General features: G+C 38.9%; 1 protein-coding gene across 14 annotated transcripts in view; it reads left to right on the plus strand.

Annotated features, from left to right (window-relative positions):
- AAK1 (AP2 associated kinase 1) overlaps positions 1 to 21,416 on the plus strand; it is a 254,149-nt gene that overhangs the window by 151,379 nt on the left and 81,354 nt on the right. For all 14 annotated transcript variants that reach the window (XM_020985375.2, XM_020985378.2, XM_020985377.2 and 11 more), the window contains exons 9-11: positions 7,574 to 7,677; positions 12,285 to 12,364; positions 15,509 to 15,663. In XM_020985375.2, coding sequence (XP_020841034.1) covers positions 7,574 to 7,677; positions 12,285 to 12,364; positions 15,509 to 15,663 — 339 coding nt within the window. The remainder of the gene's footprint in view (positions 1 to 7,573; positions 7,678 to 12,284; positions 12,365 to 15,508; positions 15,664 to 21,416) is intronic.

Consider the following 21,416-nt stretch of genomic DNA (forward strand, 5'->3'; position numbering starts at 1 on the left):
TGACCCATTTATAGAGGAGGAAACTGAGCCTTACAGAGGTCAAGTAACTTACCCAGCATCATTCAGCTCATAATTATCTGAGACAGAAATCATATAGAGGTTTTCCTGATTCTAGTGGGTAGCAACCTACCCATAGTATGTTATGCCAGTCTGAACAAACGGGTTCTGGTATTGATTCTAGCACTTACTAGCTTTGTGGCAAGTCATTTCTTCCAGGTCTCAGTTTTCTCATCTTTAAAATGAGGGGGTCAGATTGCATGGACACCTATTCTTTCCTGTTCTCACTCTTTGGTCTACTAGTATTATGATAAGTCTTTCCCTCTAGGCCTCAGTTTTCTTCTCTGTAAAATGATGATATTGGAGTAGGTGATTGCTAAGATTCCTTGTAGTTTTAAAATTCTGTGGGCCAACGGTATTAGGAATGTAGCAAGTGTAATTTTTTTAACTGAACCTGTTTCATCGGCGTATGGAACTTTTTTTTTTTTTACCAATGGGAATTAACGTCTCTGAAATTTACAGTCTTAGAGCAGTGGTTTCTCAAAATGTAGTCTGTAGACTTCTGGGGGTTCCCAAGAGTCTTTCAGGGGTCTATGAAGTCAAAACTATTTTCATCATAATACTAAGATGTTATTTGCCTATTAAAAAACTCCTCCCTTTTACAACTACATATCTGTAACCAAAGTAACATCTCGAAAGACTAAATGCAAAAACGGATGTGAGAATCCAGCAGTCTTCTATAAGCCAGACGTGAAAGAATATATAAATTTATAAAACAATACTGTGTTTTTCTCTCTAATTTTTTTTGTGGAAACTATAATTTTTTTTCAGGAAAAGTTACTTATATTAACATGATAAATTATTATCTTAATGAATTAAAATATTTTTATAATTGAGTTTTCTAACATGGAAAATTCAATAGACATAACCTATATAAACAAAAGCTCTTTGGGGTCCTCATTACTTAAAAATGTAAAGGGATCCTGAGACCAGAAAGTTAAGAACTGGTGTCTTAGAGAGTTGCCTGGGACATTACAACCATTATGTGCAAGGAACAGGACTTCAACTTACGTCTTTCTGACTCTGTCCATTACCCTGTCCTTACTCTTGGTTGAAATAAAAGTAGGAAAAATAAATTAAAAGCATTAGCATTGGGCAGGAAGAGATCAAAATAAAATTATTAGCAGCTGCCATGATCATTTACCAGGAAAATCTGTCAACCTTCATAGAAGCCGATTGAAATGGTAAGTTCAACAGCATCTTGTAGTTGAGAGAGAATTGACCTTGGAGCTGGAGAGATTTGCAAAAGACTATACTAGCAGTATATAACCTCCAAGTGCCTCAAGCAGGTCTCTAAGACTCTATGTTACAGACTGGTTGCTGGTCTTTATCAGTGGTGAGAATTTCTTTGTGGGGTGTTCTTATACCACTGAACTCTCAGGTTTGGGCCAGAAAAGTTACAAGATACAAGATACATCCACAGAAATAAAACTGGGAAGATTTCAGCATTCACATGTGGCTCAGATAAATGTAGTAAAAATGGCAATATTTTTTGTTTTTCAGTTGTGTCTGACTTTTTATGACCCCATTTGGGGTTTTCTTGGGAAATATAGTGGAGTGGGTTGCCATTTCCTTCTCCAGCCCATTTTACAGCTCAGAAAACTGAGGGTTAAGTGGCTTGCTCAGGGTCACACAGCTAAGAAGTGTCTAAGACTGGTTTTGAACTCATGAAAATGAGTCTTACTAACTCCAGGCCTGGCTCTGTATCCACTACACCACCTCACTGCCTACCAAAATAGCAACATACCTGAAATTAATTTCTTAATTTTATATAAAATTTTAGTCAGTGCCATTTTCCAAAACAGCTAGATAAGATCATGAGGAAATTTATGTGGAAATTTTTTTGTGGTCATAGCATCAGGGAGCACCTTGAGAAAAACAAAAACCTAATAAGAGTTAGACTTTTGACCCTTGGTTTTAAAACATATAAAAAGCATTTGTCATCAAAACTATCCTATTTTGGGCAATAAATAGGAAACCAGATGAATGAAATAGAATAGACATGTCAGGAACAGAAGCTAATATATGCAAAAGATTAATGTTTGATAAACCCAAGGGAAATAAAAACTGGGGAAATTATTCATTATTTAATGATTGTTGGAAAAATTGAGTAGCAGTATGGCTGAAAATTAATTTAGCACCTCACCACACACCATATACCATAATAATTTCTAGCTAGATCATAGACTTAACCATAAAAAAGAGTAACAATAAAAAAGACTGAATAATAAATGTATCTCAACTATGGATGAGACATGGATGTTTATCTTGTAAATAGATCGAAGTTATTATAGAGAGTGAGGTGGATGGATTTGATTTATAAAAAAGTCTGTACAGCAACAAAAACATTACTAAGATTTGAAACATTGTGAAAAATATCCATAGCGAGTTACTTTTATTTTATTATGCTGAATTTAATACACAGTAAAACAAAAAACATTTCCATATACAAAGCAAACAGAAAAAGAAGTTTTATATGAAAGCATAAATCTCCATTACATAAAGGTTGCTTTTTAAAAGTAAATAAATTCAGTATGTTACTTTCAAAGCTGTCCTGCTTATCTCTTCCTACTGAACTTCCTTTCTCTTCCATGCATTTTAAAAGTTGTTCTAATGGCTTTCTTTTCTTTCTTTCTTTCTTTTTTTTTTTTTTGAGCAACCTTGTTACTAGTTTCTCCCTCCCCCATAATTCGTAGCAATCATGTATGCTGATAAAGTATATTCTAACTTCCTTGGGGATCAAAGATATTCAGATTTTAAAACCATAAGGAACTGGTGGAGAAGCAAGCACACTCATATGTTGTTGGTGAAATAACAAAATGGCTGGGATCTTTTTGGAGAGCATTCTGCCTGTATTCTGTAAGTGTTCTTAAAATACCCACAGCCATCGACCCAACAATCTGATAATTGACAAGTACCTTAGATGTCACAAAGCAGAGGAAAGGGGCTATCTGTTCTAAGATACAGATGGAAGCATTATTTGCAATTGCGATAATCTATCTACCATCTGATGTCCAACAACCGGGTTATGGCTAAACAAGTTGTAATATATCAACCTAAGGGAATATTATACTCCTAAGACTACATTTGAGGAATATAAGCAAGTGTGAAAAGGTCTATAAAATAATCTTAAGTGAAGAAACCAGAACCAAAATATCAGCCTGTTGGCCATGGATATATGAAAGGAAATTATGTATATATAAATACCAATGGGAATGGGCAAAACAAAGGCAGCCCAAAATACCAGAAAGGTTCTTGCAAACGGCATCTAAGGCAAATCAAGTTGCACCTTCCCTCCCATCCTCCCTCTTGAGTTTTTAAAGGGCTGTTGTTTTTGTTCATTTGTTTTTCATTCATGTCTGACTCTTTGTGGCCCCATTTGGAGTTCTCTTGGCCAAGATACTGGAGCAGTTTGCCATTTCCTTCTCCAGCTCATTTTTACAGATGAGGAAACTGAGGCAAACAGGATTAAGTGACTTGCCCAGGGCCACACAGCTAGGAAGTATCTGAGACCAGATTTGAACTCTTGAAGATGAGTCTTCCTGACTCCAAGGCCTGGTTCTCTATCCATAGCACCACCTTAAAGGCCTAATGACCTGCTCTCTCCTCTGATCCTTCCTATCCTTAGGAATACTTAAGGATTCAGAGTTTGAACTTAGTCCCACAGTGGTAGACATAGCATGGAGCAGTAGAAGAAGCCTTGGGGCTCTGTATTCAAAAGACCTCTGTCCTAATCTTATTTCTGATCCTGACTACCCATGGTATTTTGAGCAAGTCACTTTATTTCCCTGGTCTTCAGTTTCCTAATCTGTAAAATAATGCACTTGCACTATGTGGCTTCTCTTCAGCTTTTTACCCTGGTTTAATGATCCCTTACTAAAGAAAGGCCTTGCTTGGCCTGAGAGCATAGACATGCTGCTGGTTTCCAACTCTGGACTGTATGCTTCCCAGGTTTGAGGAATTGGAGCTGACCTCACTGATGACAGGAGTCTAGCATGATCAAGACTGGGAATTCTTCTTCTCCCTAAATATATTAAGTACAGTTCAGCTTGTCACTACTTATGGGCCCCAGGTCAAAAGGGACTAATGCAGGATTCTGTGGCTCTGAAGTGAAGGCTGTGGCTCACAGAGGATGGTCTGATTTCACAGTCCTCTACTTTCTGAGTGAAGATGTTGTGGAGTGTAACCAGTACCTTGCCCTAAACTCAGAAGTGTTCTCTGGAAGAATATTAGCTGGTATAATTTTTGTAAAATTTGTTAGCTACAGAGATGAATGGTTTCAAAGGCAGGCAGAATTGCTTCAGACATCCCCAGGTAGTTGTCCATTGTTGAAACCAGAGTGTAAATCTGGAAAATTACAATCATTACTGGTTTTCCTGCTTCCAGTCTCCCCTTTCCAATTCACATTACATATTGTCTTCTCCCACACTAATCTTCTAGAAACACTCATTTCATCCTGTCACTTTTCTGCTCAGAAAATGTAATAAAATCCAAAGTCCTTAGCCTGACTCCAAATGCCTTCATAACCAGACACCATCTTAGCTATCTAGGCTTTTTTTCCTCATTAACTCCTAGACACAGGCTCTCTGTTCTCACCGAGGCTGGTCTCTTCCCTTTTCCTGGAATACACACTATAGTCCTTTCTCCATTCTGTTGTGTGTCTAGCTCATGTCTCTCCTATACAAAAAAGAAAACCTTTCCCAACTACTCCAGCCAATCGATCTCCCCCTTCTCTGAAATTCAATAGTATTTATTATCTAAACCTCATTTCATCATTTAGTGACATAATGTCATACATTATGACTTACTTGCTTCATGCATATCTGTCACCTTAATGACAAAATTGTAAGCTGGTTACATCTTACATTGTTTTTATATACCCCTCAATACCTAGCATAATGCTAAGCATTGATGTTCAGTAAATATTTGTAAAAATCAATGAAATTCTGAGCTTCATCCAGCCTTATAAGTGGATGTGTTAGATTTTTATTTTTATTATTTAGTTGTATATTATATATTTGTAACTCACATATATCATACTGTAAACATGTATGTGTAATTTAGATGTACATAATTTTTAAATTTTTGTTAGACAAATGGAAAAACATTTCAGAAAGGAATTATATACCTTCAAAAACAATATATTTTAAGTTACCCTTTGGAACTGAAAATAAAAAATGTTATTTTATGACTTATAATTATTTGTAATTTGATGCAAAAAATTGAAATGACCTTTAAACATGTAGAGCAGAATGCATCACCGTTTCACTACATTCAGTTTAACTTTGGATGTTCCTGTTTGCTGCTGAAAAGAATTAGTGATAGAGTGGATTTGAGAGAGACATTTTATAACAAGGTCAAGGAACAAAAAAAATTTGTATTGCTCCTCACTTCATAATAAGTTTTAGCCTCAGTTTTGGACTACACAATGCATAAGCACGATGCATAATGTTTAACTTACTTATATTTTTCTACTTATGTTCTATGGCAAGGGTCCTTAAACTGGAGTCTAATTTTTTTATAACTTATTTCAATATATTTGGTTTTTTCTGTTACCCAAAGTATTTTATTGTATGCTTTAAAAAATAATATTCTGAGATAGGGGTACATGGAGTTCACCAAACTGCCAGGGGGTGGGTACATGATACAAATAAAGGTTTTCCCTTATATATTTTTATTTATTTATATTTATATCGTATTTTATGATATTTTGATTAGGGCATGGGGAAGCTCTATATCTATATAGGTATTTATAGATATAAAGCCAGTCAATGGTGTCCAAGGACTGGGTTCTTAGGAAGTCATGGGTAGGTCATGTTTCAGAGAGTCATTCCTCTGAGTAGATGGCAAGCCTCCCCAAATGGGTCTGTCTATCATGTACTGTATGTTCACATGGCACTTAGTATTAAATCCTTCAAGAGTAGCCTGCTGGGTCAGGTTATGCCACAAAGTAGCTACTTCCCTGTAATCTGTTGAAAATAAGCCCTCAGCACAAGCTTCTGTTTTTGGTCAAATTTGTGGATAACATAAAGCTGGGAGAAGTAGCTCACATCCTGGATGAGAGAATTGGAGATCAAAAACAATGTGTTAAGCTGGAAGGTGGATTTGAAACATCTAATGTCCTGTGACTTCTCAGGTTCAAAGATCCGACTGCATAAGCACAGGATGTGGGAGACACGGCCAGAAAGCAGGTTATGTAAAAAGTCCCAGAGGTTTTCATGAACTGCAGCCTCATTGTGAGTCAGCAGTGTGGTGTGGCAGCCAAAAAAGCCACTAATGAAATCTTTAGCTGCATTCAAAAATAAAAAATACAGCTTAAAGTGTGAGGAAGGGAAGAGTCTCACTATCCTTTGCTCTGGTCACACCACAATTGGAGAGCTGCGGTTAGAAGAGAGCTCTGAGAATGATTAGAGGAATATAGACCGTGTGATATGAGATTAGTTTAGAGGATGTGAGTATATAGTATGGAGAAGGGGAGTCTTCAGAAGGGTCATGATAGCTGTCTTTGAGTTCTTGGAGAGGCATCAGCCTTGTTCTGCATTACTGTAGATGGCAGAACGAGAAACAATTATTGGAAATTACAGGGAGGCATATTTGGACTCAGTATAAGGAAAAACTTCTTAGCAATTAGTACTGTCCCCAAATGGATTGCACAGCCTTGAGACCAAATGGTTCCTGGCCATTGACATTCTTCAGTCAGGACTGGATAACCACTTGTCAGAGATGTAAGAAAGAATCCCCCCCTCTCCCCCATAGATGATTTCTGAGGTCAATTTCAGTTGTAATTTCTGTTAAGTTTATACACAAACACATCTTTTCTAGATTTGTCAAGAAAAATCAAGAGATAAGCTAAAGACAGATGAATTCATATAAATCATTAGAAAAATAAAATTGAGTATGTTTTGGTTAAAGACAAAAACTTAGTAGCTAAAGCAGGGAATAACAATTAGCAAATTCGTAAATCGGAGTTCTGGTTATGATTCTGCATAAAGAGTAACCATTTGTTAGTCTAAGTGAGAACATACATCCTAGGTACCAGCAAATGAAAATGTTTGCTTAATCTAGATCCCTGCTTTGAAAGGCAAATTATGTAAAATTCTGATATCTTTGATAAAATTTAAATATATTACCATTAGCTAATGGTCACTAGTAAATGTAAACCATCATATTTGAGAAAGAAAGATAATGAGGCTTAAAAACAGAATCCTAATGAATGAATTTGCTGTTTTCTTCCCCTTATTTAGGACATGAACTGGTATTATATATGTTTAATTAAGGACTTGCATAGTTTTGTAACCTTCATGGAGGTTGTCAGTGAAATTGTAACACCAAGTTTGGGTTGGATTTGTTTGGATTCTGTCAACCCTGATACTGACTTTTCTTGTATTTCACGTATCCGTTGATTACTTTATGGGAGGATAAATTTGCCTACTACGTTGTGAGAAACACAAGAGAAAATAACCTGAATGTAATGTTTTTGCCACATGTAATAACTGTCACAATGCCATTTTTTTAGGGTATATGTTGGAGCCAGACCCTGACAAGAGGCCAGATATTTATCAGATCTCGTACTTCTCATTTAAGCTCGCCAAGAGAGAGTGCCCCATTCAGAACGTTCAGGTATGTGAAATTGTATCTCTAGGAGAGAAGGATCTAGAGTGGGACATACTCATGTTATCACATAGTGAAGTCCCAAGAACACTGGATACAAACCTTCTGACTGGGTCCAGATCCCATCTCTGTTATTTGCTGTTGCTGCTGAATCATTTTTTTTCAGTTGTGTCTAACTCTCTATGACCTCATTGGTGGTTTTCTTGGTTAAGATATTGGAGTAGTTTACCATTTCCTTCCCCAACTTATTTTACAGATGGGACAAACAGGGTTAAGTGATTTGCCCAGAGTCACACAGCTAATTAGTGTCTGACCCACCCCCTCTGTTATTTACTAGCTATAAGTTTGTAATATAGGCAAGTCCCTTAACTTGAGCCTTGGTTTTCCCATCTATAAAATGGCACTGCCTACCTCACTGGATTATTATGAGAAAATGAGCCATAAATCAAACTTGCAAAAGCATATAGACGTGGCTGTACCTATATTTATGCAACATGCTGTCACTGACCAATGGTTGGCCTTGTAGTCAGGGCGCCCTGGGTTCAAGTGCTGCCTCTGACATATACCAGCTGTATGACACTGGGTAAGTCACTTAACCTGTCAATACCCCAGGCATCCATTAAGTTGCTGATCTAAATAGAGGGAGTTTCCTCACTGGGGTGCTCCCTATACCAAGGAAACCAACCACAAGTTCAGTCCTTTCCCTATCACTTGTTCCAGAGAATAGAACTCTTCTAGCACAGTTCACCATAGATTCTGTTTCTATTGCATTGACTTAAAGTTATTAATTTGCTACTAATTATCAATCTATGAATAGTCCTATAAATAATTAATTTATTAAGTAATCAATCTCATTAGTAGATTGAGTTGATAATTTGGGGCAAATACAGGGTGGGCAGGGAGGGCAATGTCATGGAACAGTGTCTTTTGTAATATACCAAGAACCCTGTACATCCTAAGAGTTGTTGATTCCACTTACTGGTCTCCTCCCTTAGTAATGGGTCTGCTGATTTTCCTTTGTCACCAAAATCTGCCTGGACTATAGAAACTAGGAGTGTGGTATGGAAGAAAGAACATTGGAGTTGGAGTCAGAGGTTCAAATCTTGGCTTTGCCATTAATTATCTGTGTGACCTGTGGCAAGTCACTTGACTACTCTGGCCTCAGTTTTCTAAACTTTGTAACACTGAGATTAGAATCCTCATAGATTGGAACAGAGGATCCTTTCTCCTTCTACTTCCTATGATGCTGTAATTTATAAATTTCTCCTGTGCTTGGGAATTCCAAACTCTATACCTCATAGCTTCCAGAGGCTACTTTCTTTCCTTTTTTGACCTGGGTATTTAAATTGATCCAGATCTTTTGGATGTTGCCAAGCAGTGCCATCACATATTGGACTCCAGCATTGAGAAAATAGCAAGAGTACTAGATTTTCAGTCAGATCCCTTGTGTTCAAATCCTCCTCTGCCCTTCAGCAAAGTCACACTAGAACTGTTTCCTTAGCTGTAAAATAAAGGTGTTGGTTTGATTGACCTCTGTAATCCCTGAAAATTCTTTCATTCTGTTTAAAACAAATAAGCCCTGTATCTCTTAGTGCCTGAATTATTCCCTATTTCAAATGTATGCAGCTAAAATAAGGAGTACATATAAAAAGAACTTTATTTGTCCACAGTTTGTTATTATTAGCCTGTTATCATTCCAAAATCTGCTTTCTGTGTACAGTCAGACCACTAACTGTAATGAAAAAAGATCAAAATTAGCACAAAGCTGGTAGAAAGAATAAAAATGAGGGGAAAAAAAGATATGAAAAGACAGAAAAGATGAGGAAAACCAACTTCATCCTGACCCATTTAAAAACAATTTATAGATGATGAAAAATGGCCCATGGCTAGAATACAGGACATTGTCTATAAGAATTATATGCAGAAGTTTAAGCAATGTAAATTAATTGCCATAACAAAGAGACTAAAAGATCATGAAAAGCACATTAGTCATCGAGCACCTGACTTACTTGCCAAGTGGAGAGAGATAGCATTCTAGGCCAAGACTGGTTTGGAATATAAAATCATTTGCAAAATCTTAAAGGAAAACTGATGGTAAATCATAAGAAATGTTTCCTCATAAAACAATGGAGGAAGAATGGAGAGTAAAAATAATGTAAAGAAAGCTTGGTCAGAGACTCAACTAGGCAAAGTCATCCTGAAGATATTTAAGAATGAAGGTGGAAGGAAAATAGAAAAAAATGGAAAACATTTTTATGATGAACTTTTTTCACCGTCAAGCTATGAGCCAGCACACTTAGACTCTTAACATCACAGTCCTGATGTATAGATGGATGAGGTAGAAATGACATTGAAGAGGGCAATGATGAGAAAAAAATCTAAATTATATCAAGTATAAAAAGAATCTGAATTATATCAAGCATAAATGGAAGAGGTTCATGCTATAGCTAACACAGTGTTGAAGACATTGAGAAATCAATTCACAAGGTATGTCTGAAAAAGGGGGAGACTCCAAAGGCATGGAAAGCTTATTATAATGAAAAAAGCTGACCACAATTACCATTGACCTAGACCTTTATACCTATTTTCCCAACTATATAAAATTTTTATGAGAATAGCTTACTTAAGCACATCAAGGACATATTTGATATAGGTATTAGTAGGGAACTTAAGTAGGTTTTTGAACATAGTATTCCCACAGTCAACCACATCTTTATCATCACACAGTTGACTGAAAGACATAGAGAATATTTTACTGTGCTTTATTGTTTGTTGATCATAAAAAGCATTTGTTTCAGTAGAGCAAGGCTTTTTCTCAAAGATTATTCTTATGCATACATAAATAGCGAGATAATCTTGTTCAATGACCTGCTGATCATTAAGATCAGGCAAGGTGTTGCTACTGTTCTAGAGGAGATCTAACACAAACTCCAGGTTGAAGAGAGACTCCATATGGATGATGGTAAGGTGGGTGACATTCAGCTGGTTGAGTTGAGTCTGGAACACTACAGAGCTCCCTGGAAGAAATCCATAATCACTTAAAAGAGTTTGGTCTAACCATCCATACAGGAGAAACCTAGGGCATGAAGAAGGCCTGTTCTCTAAATTATCATTTGTAGTTGAATGGACATCAAAAAGAGTCTTTCTCCCTCCTTCTCTCATCTCTTCGCTCCTTCTCTTCTTTCCCTTTCCTTCCCTATTCCTCTTCTTCCTCCCCTCTTTCTTCCTTCCCACCTTCCCTATCCTTTCTCAACAGACAGTGCAAATGGACAATGATTTGGGCCTAGAATTTAAACAGGAGTAGGGCAGCAGGCTAGATTTCCACTTCTTCCAGGAGTATCCATCTTTTTAATACCAATATCCTACTGGTGATGTTGTATGTCTGTAAGTCTTGGAACACTGTGATTTCCAAAGAATTCAAAATTAGTATCACATAAAGGGCATTGGAGAGGTTCATAGTAGGTGAGAGTTGACGTTATGTAACAAATAAGAAATTATGAAAAGGGACCAGAGTAAAGGATATCATCAGAGAAAAATATGATGAAAAAGATGGCCTGATTCCATTATTAGAATGAGTGATATTTTACTAGAATGAGGGACAGTCCATGTGCTCCACTGGTATCCTTTCAATGTCAGACGTAATGAAGGAAGGCCCCCAGCATGTTGGGTAGACCCCTGTGACAAACCTAAGGACGTGAACAAGAAGTACAAAGTATGGGCAGTCATGAATAGGTTTCAGTTTGCATCTGTTGGGGGAAGAATTTACGTTAATGAAGTCCTAGATCCATTTGAGCTAACAACCCACTCTCCTGTTCCTCAGTTAATTCTCCCATGCAAAGATAGGCTCAATAATGGTAGTTTCTGCCATGAGTCCAAAGTCATTTAGTATTCAAATTAGATTTTGTCTCTGAAGAATGTGGGGATTAGACTAGTTGGCAACTGAGTTGCCTTTCAGCTCTCAAAGTCCATGAGAGACAGCACAATCCCATGACCTACTGTATAAGATTTGTTGGATTTGGTATCAAAAGACCTGAGTTCGGCTCCAGATCACAATGCTTACTAGTTGTGTGACCATGGACAAATCACTTAATGTTTCTGAACTCTTCAATGTGTCCATCTATATAATGGGGACGATGAGAGAATACATCCCACACAGGGGCTATTGTACCAAAAGTCTCTCAGGTATAGTTTTAGGGTGGTTGAGTTCTTCCTAGAAGAGGTGTGTATGTGCCTTTTGGTGAAGGGGAGTGGACTTTGTGGATCACAAACCATTACCACGTTGGTACTTTGACTGACAGCAGCTAAGTCTGACTGAGCCACAGTCAGGTTAATTAGCATCATTTGTATCATGTGCTCTTACACAGGCTACTGTCACCTCCTATGCTGCCACAGGTTGTATCCTGAGTTAACGGGAGGGATGAACATCCTCACCCAATCAGATTGAGATCAGAAGAAGAGCACTGGTTCATGTATTTTCTATCATCCACTAGTCAGAATACTTATCATTTTGTTCTGCTGTCTATGTTGCCCAAGGTGCATGGCATCTTTCTGCTCTTAACTATTCCTGATGGCTTGGAGGTTATTTTGTTCTTTTTTTGTTTTGTTTCAATCCACAGAACTCTCCCATCCCTGCTAAGCTTCCAGAACCAGTGAAAGCCAGTGAGGCAGCTGCTAAAAAAACCCAGCCAAAGGCCAGGTAAGAACTACCTGGTTAAACATACTTCATGGCCCAGTGGGAGTGGACAGGTTGAGAATCTGCCCCAGAACCAAGGAGGCACTTGCAATCTGCAGGAAACTCTTTGAGGTGATCATATTTTTAGAGGAGGGAGGGTCCTGACCTATGATTTTACCAGGGTAAGGACACTCCCAGTGTGTAAACTCCCTTTTCATTGCTGATGAGTATCTGATACTTAGAGAGTTATCTAGGGTAGTAAAATGACGTGTCTGTGGTCACACATCTAGTATGCATCAGAGGTATGTCTTCAACATGGGTCTTTTCTGACTCCCAAGGCCAGCCCTCTGTCCACTCTCCCACATTTGCTCTCTTGAGGTGACCATAAAGTAAAAATTATTTTTCTTATATAGCTACCAGAACATCTCCATCCAAAGTGTTATCCCTGGGAAGCAGTCCCACTAGGATGCATCCGCTTAATCCAGTGAAGCTGTTGGTGGATCAGATATTTCTGAACATGACTGTGCTTTAACTATTGCTTTCAAGAGCTTATTAGCAGCAGAGTGTAGTAGATATGGAGTCTGAAAACTTGGATTTGTATCATGGCTTTCTCACTTCCTAGTTGTTTGACTGTGGGCAAAAACTTCATCTCTCTCTCTCTCTCTCTCTCTCTCTCTCTCTCTCTCTCTCTCTCTCTCTCTCATCTATGAAACAAGCAAGTAGGAGACTCTAATTTTGAGACCCTCTTGCAACTATGTATCTAACAGTATTAAGATAATTTGAATTTTTCCTGTGCTTGGGAATCCCAGACTCCATACCTCCTAGCTGCCAGAGTTTGGATCCTTTTCTCAGTTTATCTAAATGGGAAATGGGGAATAATCATACCCATACTACCCACCTAACAGGGTTGTATGGGCAAAGTATTTTGTAAACCTTGAAACCCTGTAGAAATATGAGTTACTATACTTCAAAGCTGGTTTAAGCCACCAAGAGAAATTCAGCTCTATTTCTTTTTACTTGTACCCTATAGAAGAAATGCACATAAATAGTTTCAGATTAGACCCATTTCCTTGCCTCATTGAGCTTCCATTCTATGATAGGTACACAACACAACAGAGAAGAATAGCAAAGAGGACTCTCTTCATCTCTCCTTATTAAGGCCTGATATAAAGTTTTTAGAGAGTCACGGAGTTCCCGTTGCTTGTCTGAGCTTGCTTTTTTTTCTCAGTCCCACTTAGAGCCATATGTGAGAACCTTATATTAATGGGGCCCCAGAACTAGTTGTGGGCACATAAAGATGCAGGTTGCCAGATGGTGTCTCCAAATGCCTCAGTGTGCTTCTGGCCCTTTGTCCAGTCACGTGTGTCTTCTTCTTCAGTCTTAATGTGAGTGATGAGTCTCCTCACTTATTCCCTTTACCCTCCAGTGTTCTCTCCTTACTCTGCATCTTACTTTATGCCACCCCATTTCCTTTCTCTTTTTCCTTTCCAATCTTCCTTCCCAAAGTTTCTTCAGGGGCAGTACAATGTAGAACATTGGACTTAGAAAACGAAAAGAGAGAGACTTCGTTCTAAACTCTGCTTTCAACCCTTACCAGTTGTGTGAGCATAGGTAAATCACTTTAGCATTTTTAAGCCCTCAGTTTCCCCATCTGTAAATGAGGAGAATACTTGTATTATTTACTTCACAAGATTATTGATAGGATCAAATAAAATACTATACAGGAAGCATTTTGCAAGCATTATAGCACTATCTAAATGCTGGCAATGGTTATTTTTATTCTTCACATTGCGGTGTTTTGGGGACTGGCTCTCCGTACCGCTTACAAACAGTGGGAAATAAAGAGCTCCCTGGGGCCCTGTATATTCAGAAATGGGCCAGGCTAGGGTGAGTATGGATCCTTGGTTTGGCTATATCAATCCCTTGGTAAGCTTTTTGCAAACATCTTCTGTGTGCTAGGCGCTGGGGATTCAAAGACAAAAGTCTCTGCCCTCAGGAAGCTTATCTTCTACTGAGGGAACAACATGTAACCACCTAAGTAAATATATAAGTAAATAAAACATATTGCCGAAGGAAGCACAAAGTAATTTGGCAGGAGGTGGCCGTAGCAAATAGGAAAAGCAGTAAAGACATCATGTAGGAAGGGGGCACTTAGACCTAAACATTGTAGAAAAAAGCAGATTGGAGACATTCATAAGAGTGGTTCAGCCCATGCCCAGCTACTGCTATTAAGTCAGTTCATTCTGCCTTCGCCTCTCCTGCATGCCTACCCAAAGGGCAGACTTGTAGCACAGCCCATGTATTAAGCATCCTTGACAAGATCCCATCTGCCCTCTGGGAGCAAAGCCATGTGGCTAGTACCAAGTTAAATGGGAGTCGTGAGTGTTGCCTTTTCCAAAAGGAGCAAGAATGTACAGAAATGGCTCAAAGCCCTTTCCCTGGATAATCTTTTATTTTATTTCTCCAACTCACTCGTTGCTGTCAGCTTCACCTGCTGACGGAGATGCCTGTTTCTCTCTGAAGAGAAGCCTGATTCCCACTGCTTGCCGGCCTGACAGCTAGATGTAATTAGATTGGCGTTCTTTATCTTTATGTCTGTGGCCATTTTAGGCAGGTGGCCTGAATAATCTCTTTGATTCAGAAAGTTTTGGCAGGAGTTGAGATGGTCTAATTTTGTCAGAGGTTCTGAGGCCTCTTAGTCACACCTGAGAAAATGAAAAAGCACTCAGAAAGCGTTGTCAGGGATGCTTTTGTTCCTGGCCTTGCCAAGGAAGCTATGCCTTAAAACCTCCGTTGGGTTGCATGACAGATGCATAAGACAGTGCCCAGGGACACACTGAACACAGAGATGCTTAGGAGAATATGTCCAATAACTAGATGTACCAGAGCTGCATTGCTTTCTCACATAGAGGGTCTGCTTGCTCTAACTCATGTGAGCACAGTCATCTTTATATTTTAAGGGCCAGTTTAGAAATACCAACCTGGTCAACATTTATTAGTTGAGGACTGTCAGCAGCCTCAGAGGGGAAGAGAGTCTGATGTCTGCATTAGGGTTCTTGGCAATAGCTGTTCTGACCTTTTGATCACAGTACAAATCTCACATCAATACCTTTCCTCAAGTATGCATCTTTAATTTTCACTTCTAACTTGATTTTTTTACTTTTGTAGGCTGACAGACCCTATTCCTACAACAGAGACGTCAATTGCACCTCGCCAAAGGCCGAAAGCTGGACAGACCCAACCAAACCCAGGAATTCTCCCTATCCAACCAGCCTTGACACCTCGAAAGAGGCCCACTGTCCAGCCCCCAGCTCAACCTACAGGTAAAGACATTGGTCAGCTGAAGTAGCCTAATTTACCTTGTCACCATCATGGGCCTGGAAGCTTTTGCCGGGTGATTCCAGCCTAGGCTGGGAGGGAGGATGGGGACTGGTGAACATGGGTTTAAGAATGAGGTCTGGTAGCATCATATTGATTGAGCACCTTTTTTGGAGAGGAAGAGGATGGCATTGCACCCAACTTCAGAGAGGTAGTGTTAGACTGGCCCTACTCTCACAGCTTATCTTTTATTCTCTGTACTCTCTGGGTTTACACTTACTTTGAGTAATCTTGGGCGCATTACTTACCTTCTCTTAAGACCTGTGCTTCTATGGATGCTGTTCAAAATAAATCAAGACTCGTTTATTAAATACCTATTGTGTGCTGCACACTGTGCTAAGCACCGAGGAAACAAAGATGCAGCAAAAAAACCAGTTTCTGCCCTCAGGGAGCTTACATTCAAATGGTGGGGCACAACATGTATCTATATAGACAAGATACATAGTAACTTTAAAGGAGAAGGCACTAGCAGGTGTGGGAGTCAGGTTAATTAATAGCTAGCTTTCATATCACACTTTATGATTCACAGATTGCTTTATAAATATAATCTCACTTGTTCTTTGCAGCAACTCTGGGTGGTAGGTGCTATTATTATTTCCATTTACAGAGGAGGAAACTGAGGCAGACAGGTTAAGAGATTTGCCCAGGACCACACAGATAGTAAGTGTCTGAGGCTGGATTTGAACTCAAGTCTTCCTGTCTCCAGGTGAAGTGCTCTATCCAATGTGCTGAGTCTTGAAGGAAGCCAAAGATTTTCAAAGCTGGAAGTGAGGTGGGACAGCATTCCAGAAATGGAAGGTGACCAAGGGCAAAGGCAAAGAGATGAGAGATTTGAAAGTGTGTAGTGCTGGCTGTGTGAACCTGAGCAAGTCACTTAACCCTGTTTGCCTCAGTTTCCTCATCTGTAAAATGAACTGGAGAAGGAAATGGCAAACCACTCCAATAACTTTGCCAAGAACACCCCAAACAGGATCATGAAAAGTTAGACACGACTAGAACAATTCAACAACAGCAAAAGTGCTGGAACAGCGGGAATATTGCTGACAAAAAAGACTGGGGCATCTTTTTGATACCTAAAGAGTTCTAGCCTTCTTCCTCATTATTTATTAAGTTCCTAATCTGTTCAGGGCCATGTGCTCAATGCTAGGGATGGAAAGATGAAAAATGACAAAGGCTCCTACCCTTGAGGATCCTACTGTCTATGGGGATAGATAGTGTGAGAGGGAGGACAAGTACACAAGTATGATACAACCTTCAGTGTGATGAGACAAAGGAGAGATCACATTCGGCTGGGGGAAGCCATGAGGTGTGACTAGAAGAGGTGGCACCTGGGCTGGAGGAGGTGGTGAGGAGCATGGGCAAGTGGAGAGCAGGAATTCTTAACCATCTTTGTGTCATGAATCGCTTTTCAGAATGTTTTTTAGTGAGTAATGCAAAATATATAAGATCACAAAGGCATCTAATTATATTAAAATGCAGTTATCCAAACATTATGGGTAAAAAAGTGTTCATGAGCCCCAACTGAAGAATCCCTGATGTGGAGAGATTGCAGTCCAGGGCTAGGAGACAGTCTGCCCATATGCACGGAGGTGGGAACAGACAGAATGAGATGAAAATTAATAATCTGGTTTGGTTGGAACTTGAGAGTCCCTGAAGGAGAATAGTTCTTAAAGGAGAGATAGGTTAAGGCCAGATTGTGCAGTGACTTAAATGCCTTGATAAATGGCCATCTGCTTATGTAAAACACCCGTAAATCAGATACAGGCTAACTTTGGAGAGGAAGACATTAGCTCTTGTGGGAAATGGAAAAGACTCCAAGCAGAAAGAGCCATTTGAGCTAAGTCTTAAAAGAAAACAGGGTTTCCAAGAGATGGAAATTAGGGAGCCCATTCGAGGCTTGGGGGAAATCCAATACAAGGATAAGGAATTAGGAGATGGACTGACATGTGTGAGGAACAGTTAGTAGGCCAGTATGGTGGTACTTTTGGGTATGCAGAACAGAGTAATACAGAACAAGACTGGAAAACTATGACAGGGCCAACCATTTCACCATCCATTTCCTGATTTATTGGTCTAAATCAGGTCCAGATGAAAAATTCCACCTATTACTTCTTCTGTGTTCTCTAAGGGGAATCAGCAAGGCAAGGCGAGAATTTTCAGTGGCTCTTTTTAGCAGACAGCACACCCTTGCAGATGTCTTCATAGTTAAATTCACAAATACCCAGCCTCCGTGTCAGTTTTGTGATCTGTACCTAAAGTTCATTATTAATTTCCTCCATCTGGCCAAGCAGTCTGTAACACACTTCATCCATAAAATCACTTCTTTCTATCATTTCTTTTTTCTTCAGCCAAATACTTATCTATCCTCTCTAGCTACTCTGTCCCTTTTGAGCAAAGTACACATTTCCATCACCATATTCCAGTAATGGTGTAATAATACATCTTGGTGTAAGGCCTACTTACATTATTCCTTAAATTAAAAAGATCTTAATTTGGTTTTATCATCCCTACTGTTTTTATTGGCATACAGCAAAGTCATAATTAGTATGAATCTTATGAAATCACATTATTTAAATTCATACTGCATATTTTCATTGGCCTGGAACTAACAACATTTTACATAACTATAACTTCAAATAGTGCTAATTCAAATATGTGTAACCACTTCACCGGACTCATTTACATTAAGTGGGACCTAGCTATGTTGACCTGAGTCCATAGATATTATTTCTGACCCTCTTTCCATTTATTTTTTCTTGTGTATCAATAGACATCTCAACCGCTACTTTTTTCTATGTCATGCCTTTAATCTCAAGGTATTTGGTTTAGCTGTATCTGGGCATTCTTTTCATTCCCTCTCCATTTTCAGTTTCAAATGAACTGATCTTCAGGAATATATATTTTCTTCCTTGAATGTATGTCTCAGAGACATACATTCCTATCTGTCTCTCTAACAGCCAGATTATTTGCAGCTTCGTTTTGAATATCATTTATTCCCCAAAGAATCACTCGAAATGAATGCTGGTCATCAGGCATATACCCCAGAAGGATAGCATACCACCTAATTGGCCACATCAGTGAGTCAATAAACATTTATTAATGTCAATTATGTGCCAGGCACTGTGTAAAGTGCTGGGGATACAAAGAAAGGCAAAAGACGGTCCCTGTCCTCCAACAGCTCACAATCTAACTGGGGAAGACAAAACATAAAGATAAGCTGAAAGCAGGCAGAAGGGAGGGTACCCAGCAAGGTCATGATGTCCTACAGCCAAGGTGGGGAAATGAGGAGATGTGGCAGTCCTGGGTGCTCTCCTTTAATGCAGGATCTGGAAGGAGGCTTCTGATGTCTACCCTCCACCTTCTCCAATCACAAGAAAGGAGGGGTACTGAGTACTAAGAGGTACTAAGGAGGTGATCTTGCAGGATGGTGACTTTTAACATCAGGTTGTATATGACAAGTATTTGTATCCCTAAACAGTACTCTGCCTTCCTGAGGCCACATAAGGCAGGGGTGGGGAACCTGCAGCAGGGCCACATGTAGCCTCACCGAAGGTTCTCCACTCCCACCTCTGAATGAGGAGGATTCTTTTTAGTTCTCTGCACAATATTTTGGAAGGAAATTAATAGCATAGTCAGCAGAAGACAGTTATACTAGTAAAGGCATTTCTCTAGCTCATTTTACAGATGAGGAAACTGAGGCAAATAGGATGAAGTGACTTGCCCAGGGTCACACAGCTAATAAGTGTCTGAGACCAGATATATTTTTTGGTAGGCTGCAGCATAAAGAGATATCTTCCCAACCTTTTCATCTTCTAACAAGGAAACCAACTTACATTTAATACTCACTTAGTTGTAGATTTCCTGTGGGAAAAACTGCAAATGTGGTGCAATACCTTCACGTCAGTGGGGACAGTTCTCCCAGTTGTTTTCCATACCTCCAAAGCCCCAAATTTCCATTATTTTGTGGATTTCTATAATTTGCCCCCTGCTGACAGTCATAGCAAACAGACTGCTTGTCACTCCTGCTTTTTGCACCATGGAAGCCCAAGCCCTGTTTCTTTATCCTATTTCTGAATTTCTTTTTCTTTTTTTTTTATGATTAAGCAAACACAAACAAAAAACAGGATTGAATTTCTGTTATGTAGTTTTGGCTTTTTAAGTGAATGTTAAATTTAATGCAGTAATAACAATCAATCGACTAATTAACCAGAGTTATTTTCCTTACCACTATTGTGATCATCCTGTAAATTGTTCTCTTGGAACATTATGCTTTCTCACCCTATCTTGTGTTATCTGACAATTATTCATCCAGATGAAAGTAAAAAAAATTATAACATTTTATCCATAACTTAATATAAACTGTTACCAAGACCAGTAACTATATGTGAAATAATCATGCTGAAGAAATCAAAACTGAGAAATGCTTCTTGCTTCTTCCTTTCTTCTACTGAAGATAAAAAAAAAGAAACAAAGCAACGTAAACAAAAATTCTTGGCTTCTTCACCCTTTTCTGCCCTGCTTAACTCTTTTCTCTTACTCTGTGGTCCTGCATGTGGCTTTCATTGCAACTCTCATGGTATAAATTGCCCTATGTGAAAGTGGTTACATAGTATCAAGACACTGCTAGTGACCCAGTATAAACAGTAGTTGTGATCAATAATGATCTCTTTGCTTGATGGTCCTGCTGAAGATTTACAGATTTCTAGTCACTTCCTTCTTCTTTTTATCTTCTTTCTGCCCCAGTCAAAAACCATATGTTTTCTTTTTTGTTATGTTACTACTTCTGGAATTTGTGGTCAAAAGTATTTTAGACTCTAGCCATGAGCCATATTATATCCTGTATGTGCCCAGTTGATTTTTGTGGGCTATGGTCAGGATAACTGAACCTGGAAATGTACCAGGAATTTGCATGCACTGGTAATGAAGAGCTCTTTTTAAGCATCTGTTACCATTCCACTCTTCCTCTCACCTCCAACCTGGATCCCAGAGAATGTCCTGTGAGTGGTGATGGTATCTGGAATCTGACCTGTGAAGGACCACTCTTTTAAGGAGCAACAGGTGTGGGAGAGTGGGGGTCATTCTCACATGGTAGCCTGCTATTTTTAAAAATTGTTTTGTTTTATTTTCTGGTCCAAATTCTCTCCATTCTAGTCCTCCCTTCACCACTACCACCCATTTAAAAAGAAAGAAAAACAAAACCTATTACACATACACATGTATAATCATGCAAAACATTAACCATATCCAAAAAAAGCAATATGCCTCAATCTGTACTCTGAGTCTTGTCCCCTTTCTGTCTTCACATGGGAGCGTTTTCAGCATTAGCCTTTTGGAATTGGGGTTGCTCATTATGTTGATCAGATTTCCTGAGTCTCTCAAAGTTGTTTGTCTTTACAATATTGTTATTGTAAAAATTGTTTTCCTGGTTCTGCTCACTTCATTTTGCATTATTTCATACAAGTCTTTCCAGGTTTTTCCAAACAATCTCCTTCATCATTTCTCACAGCACAGTAGTATTCTACTTGCATTCATATACCACACAACTTTTTAGGCCATTCCGTAATTGATGAGTATCCTCTTAGTTTCCAATTCTTTACTACAACAAAATAAGCTGCTATAAAAGCTTGTACATAGGAGTCCTTTTCGTCTTTCTTTGATCTCTTTGAGGTATAGACATAGCAGCAGTATTGCTGGTTCA

The sequence above is a fragment of the Phascolarctos cinereus genome, unplaced genomic scaffold (genome assembly GCF_003287225.1).
Source record: "Phascolarctos cinereus isolate Bilbo 61053 unplaced genomic scaffold, phaCin_HiC Scaffold_2;HRSCAF=192, whole genome shotgun sequence".
In the NCBI taxonomy this organism is placed as follows: domain Eukaryota; kingdom Metazoa; phylum Chordata; class Mammalia; order Diprotodontia; family Phascolarctidae; genus Phascolarctos; species Phascolarctos cinereus.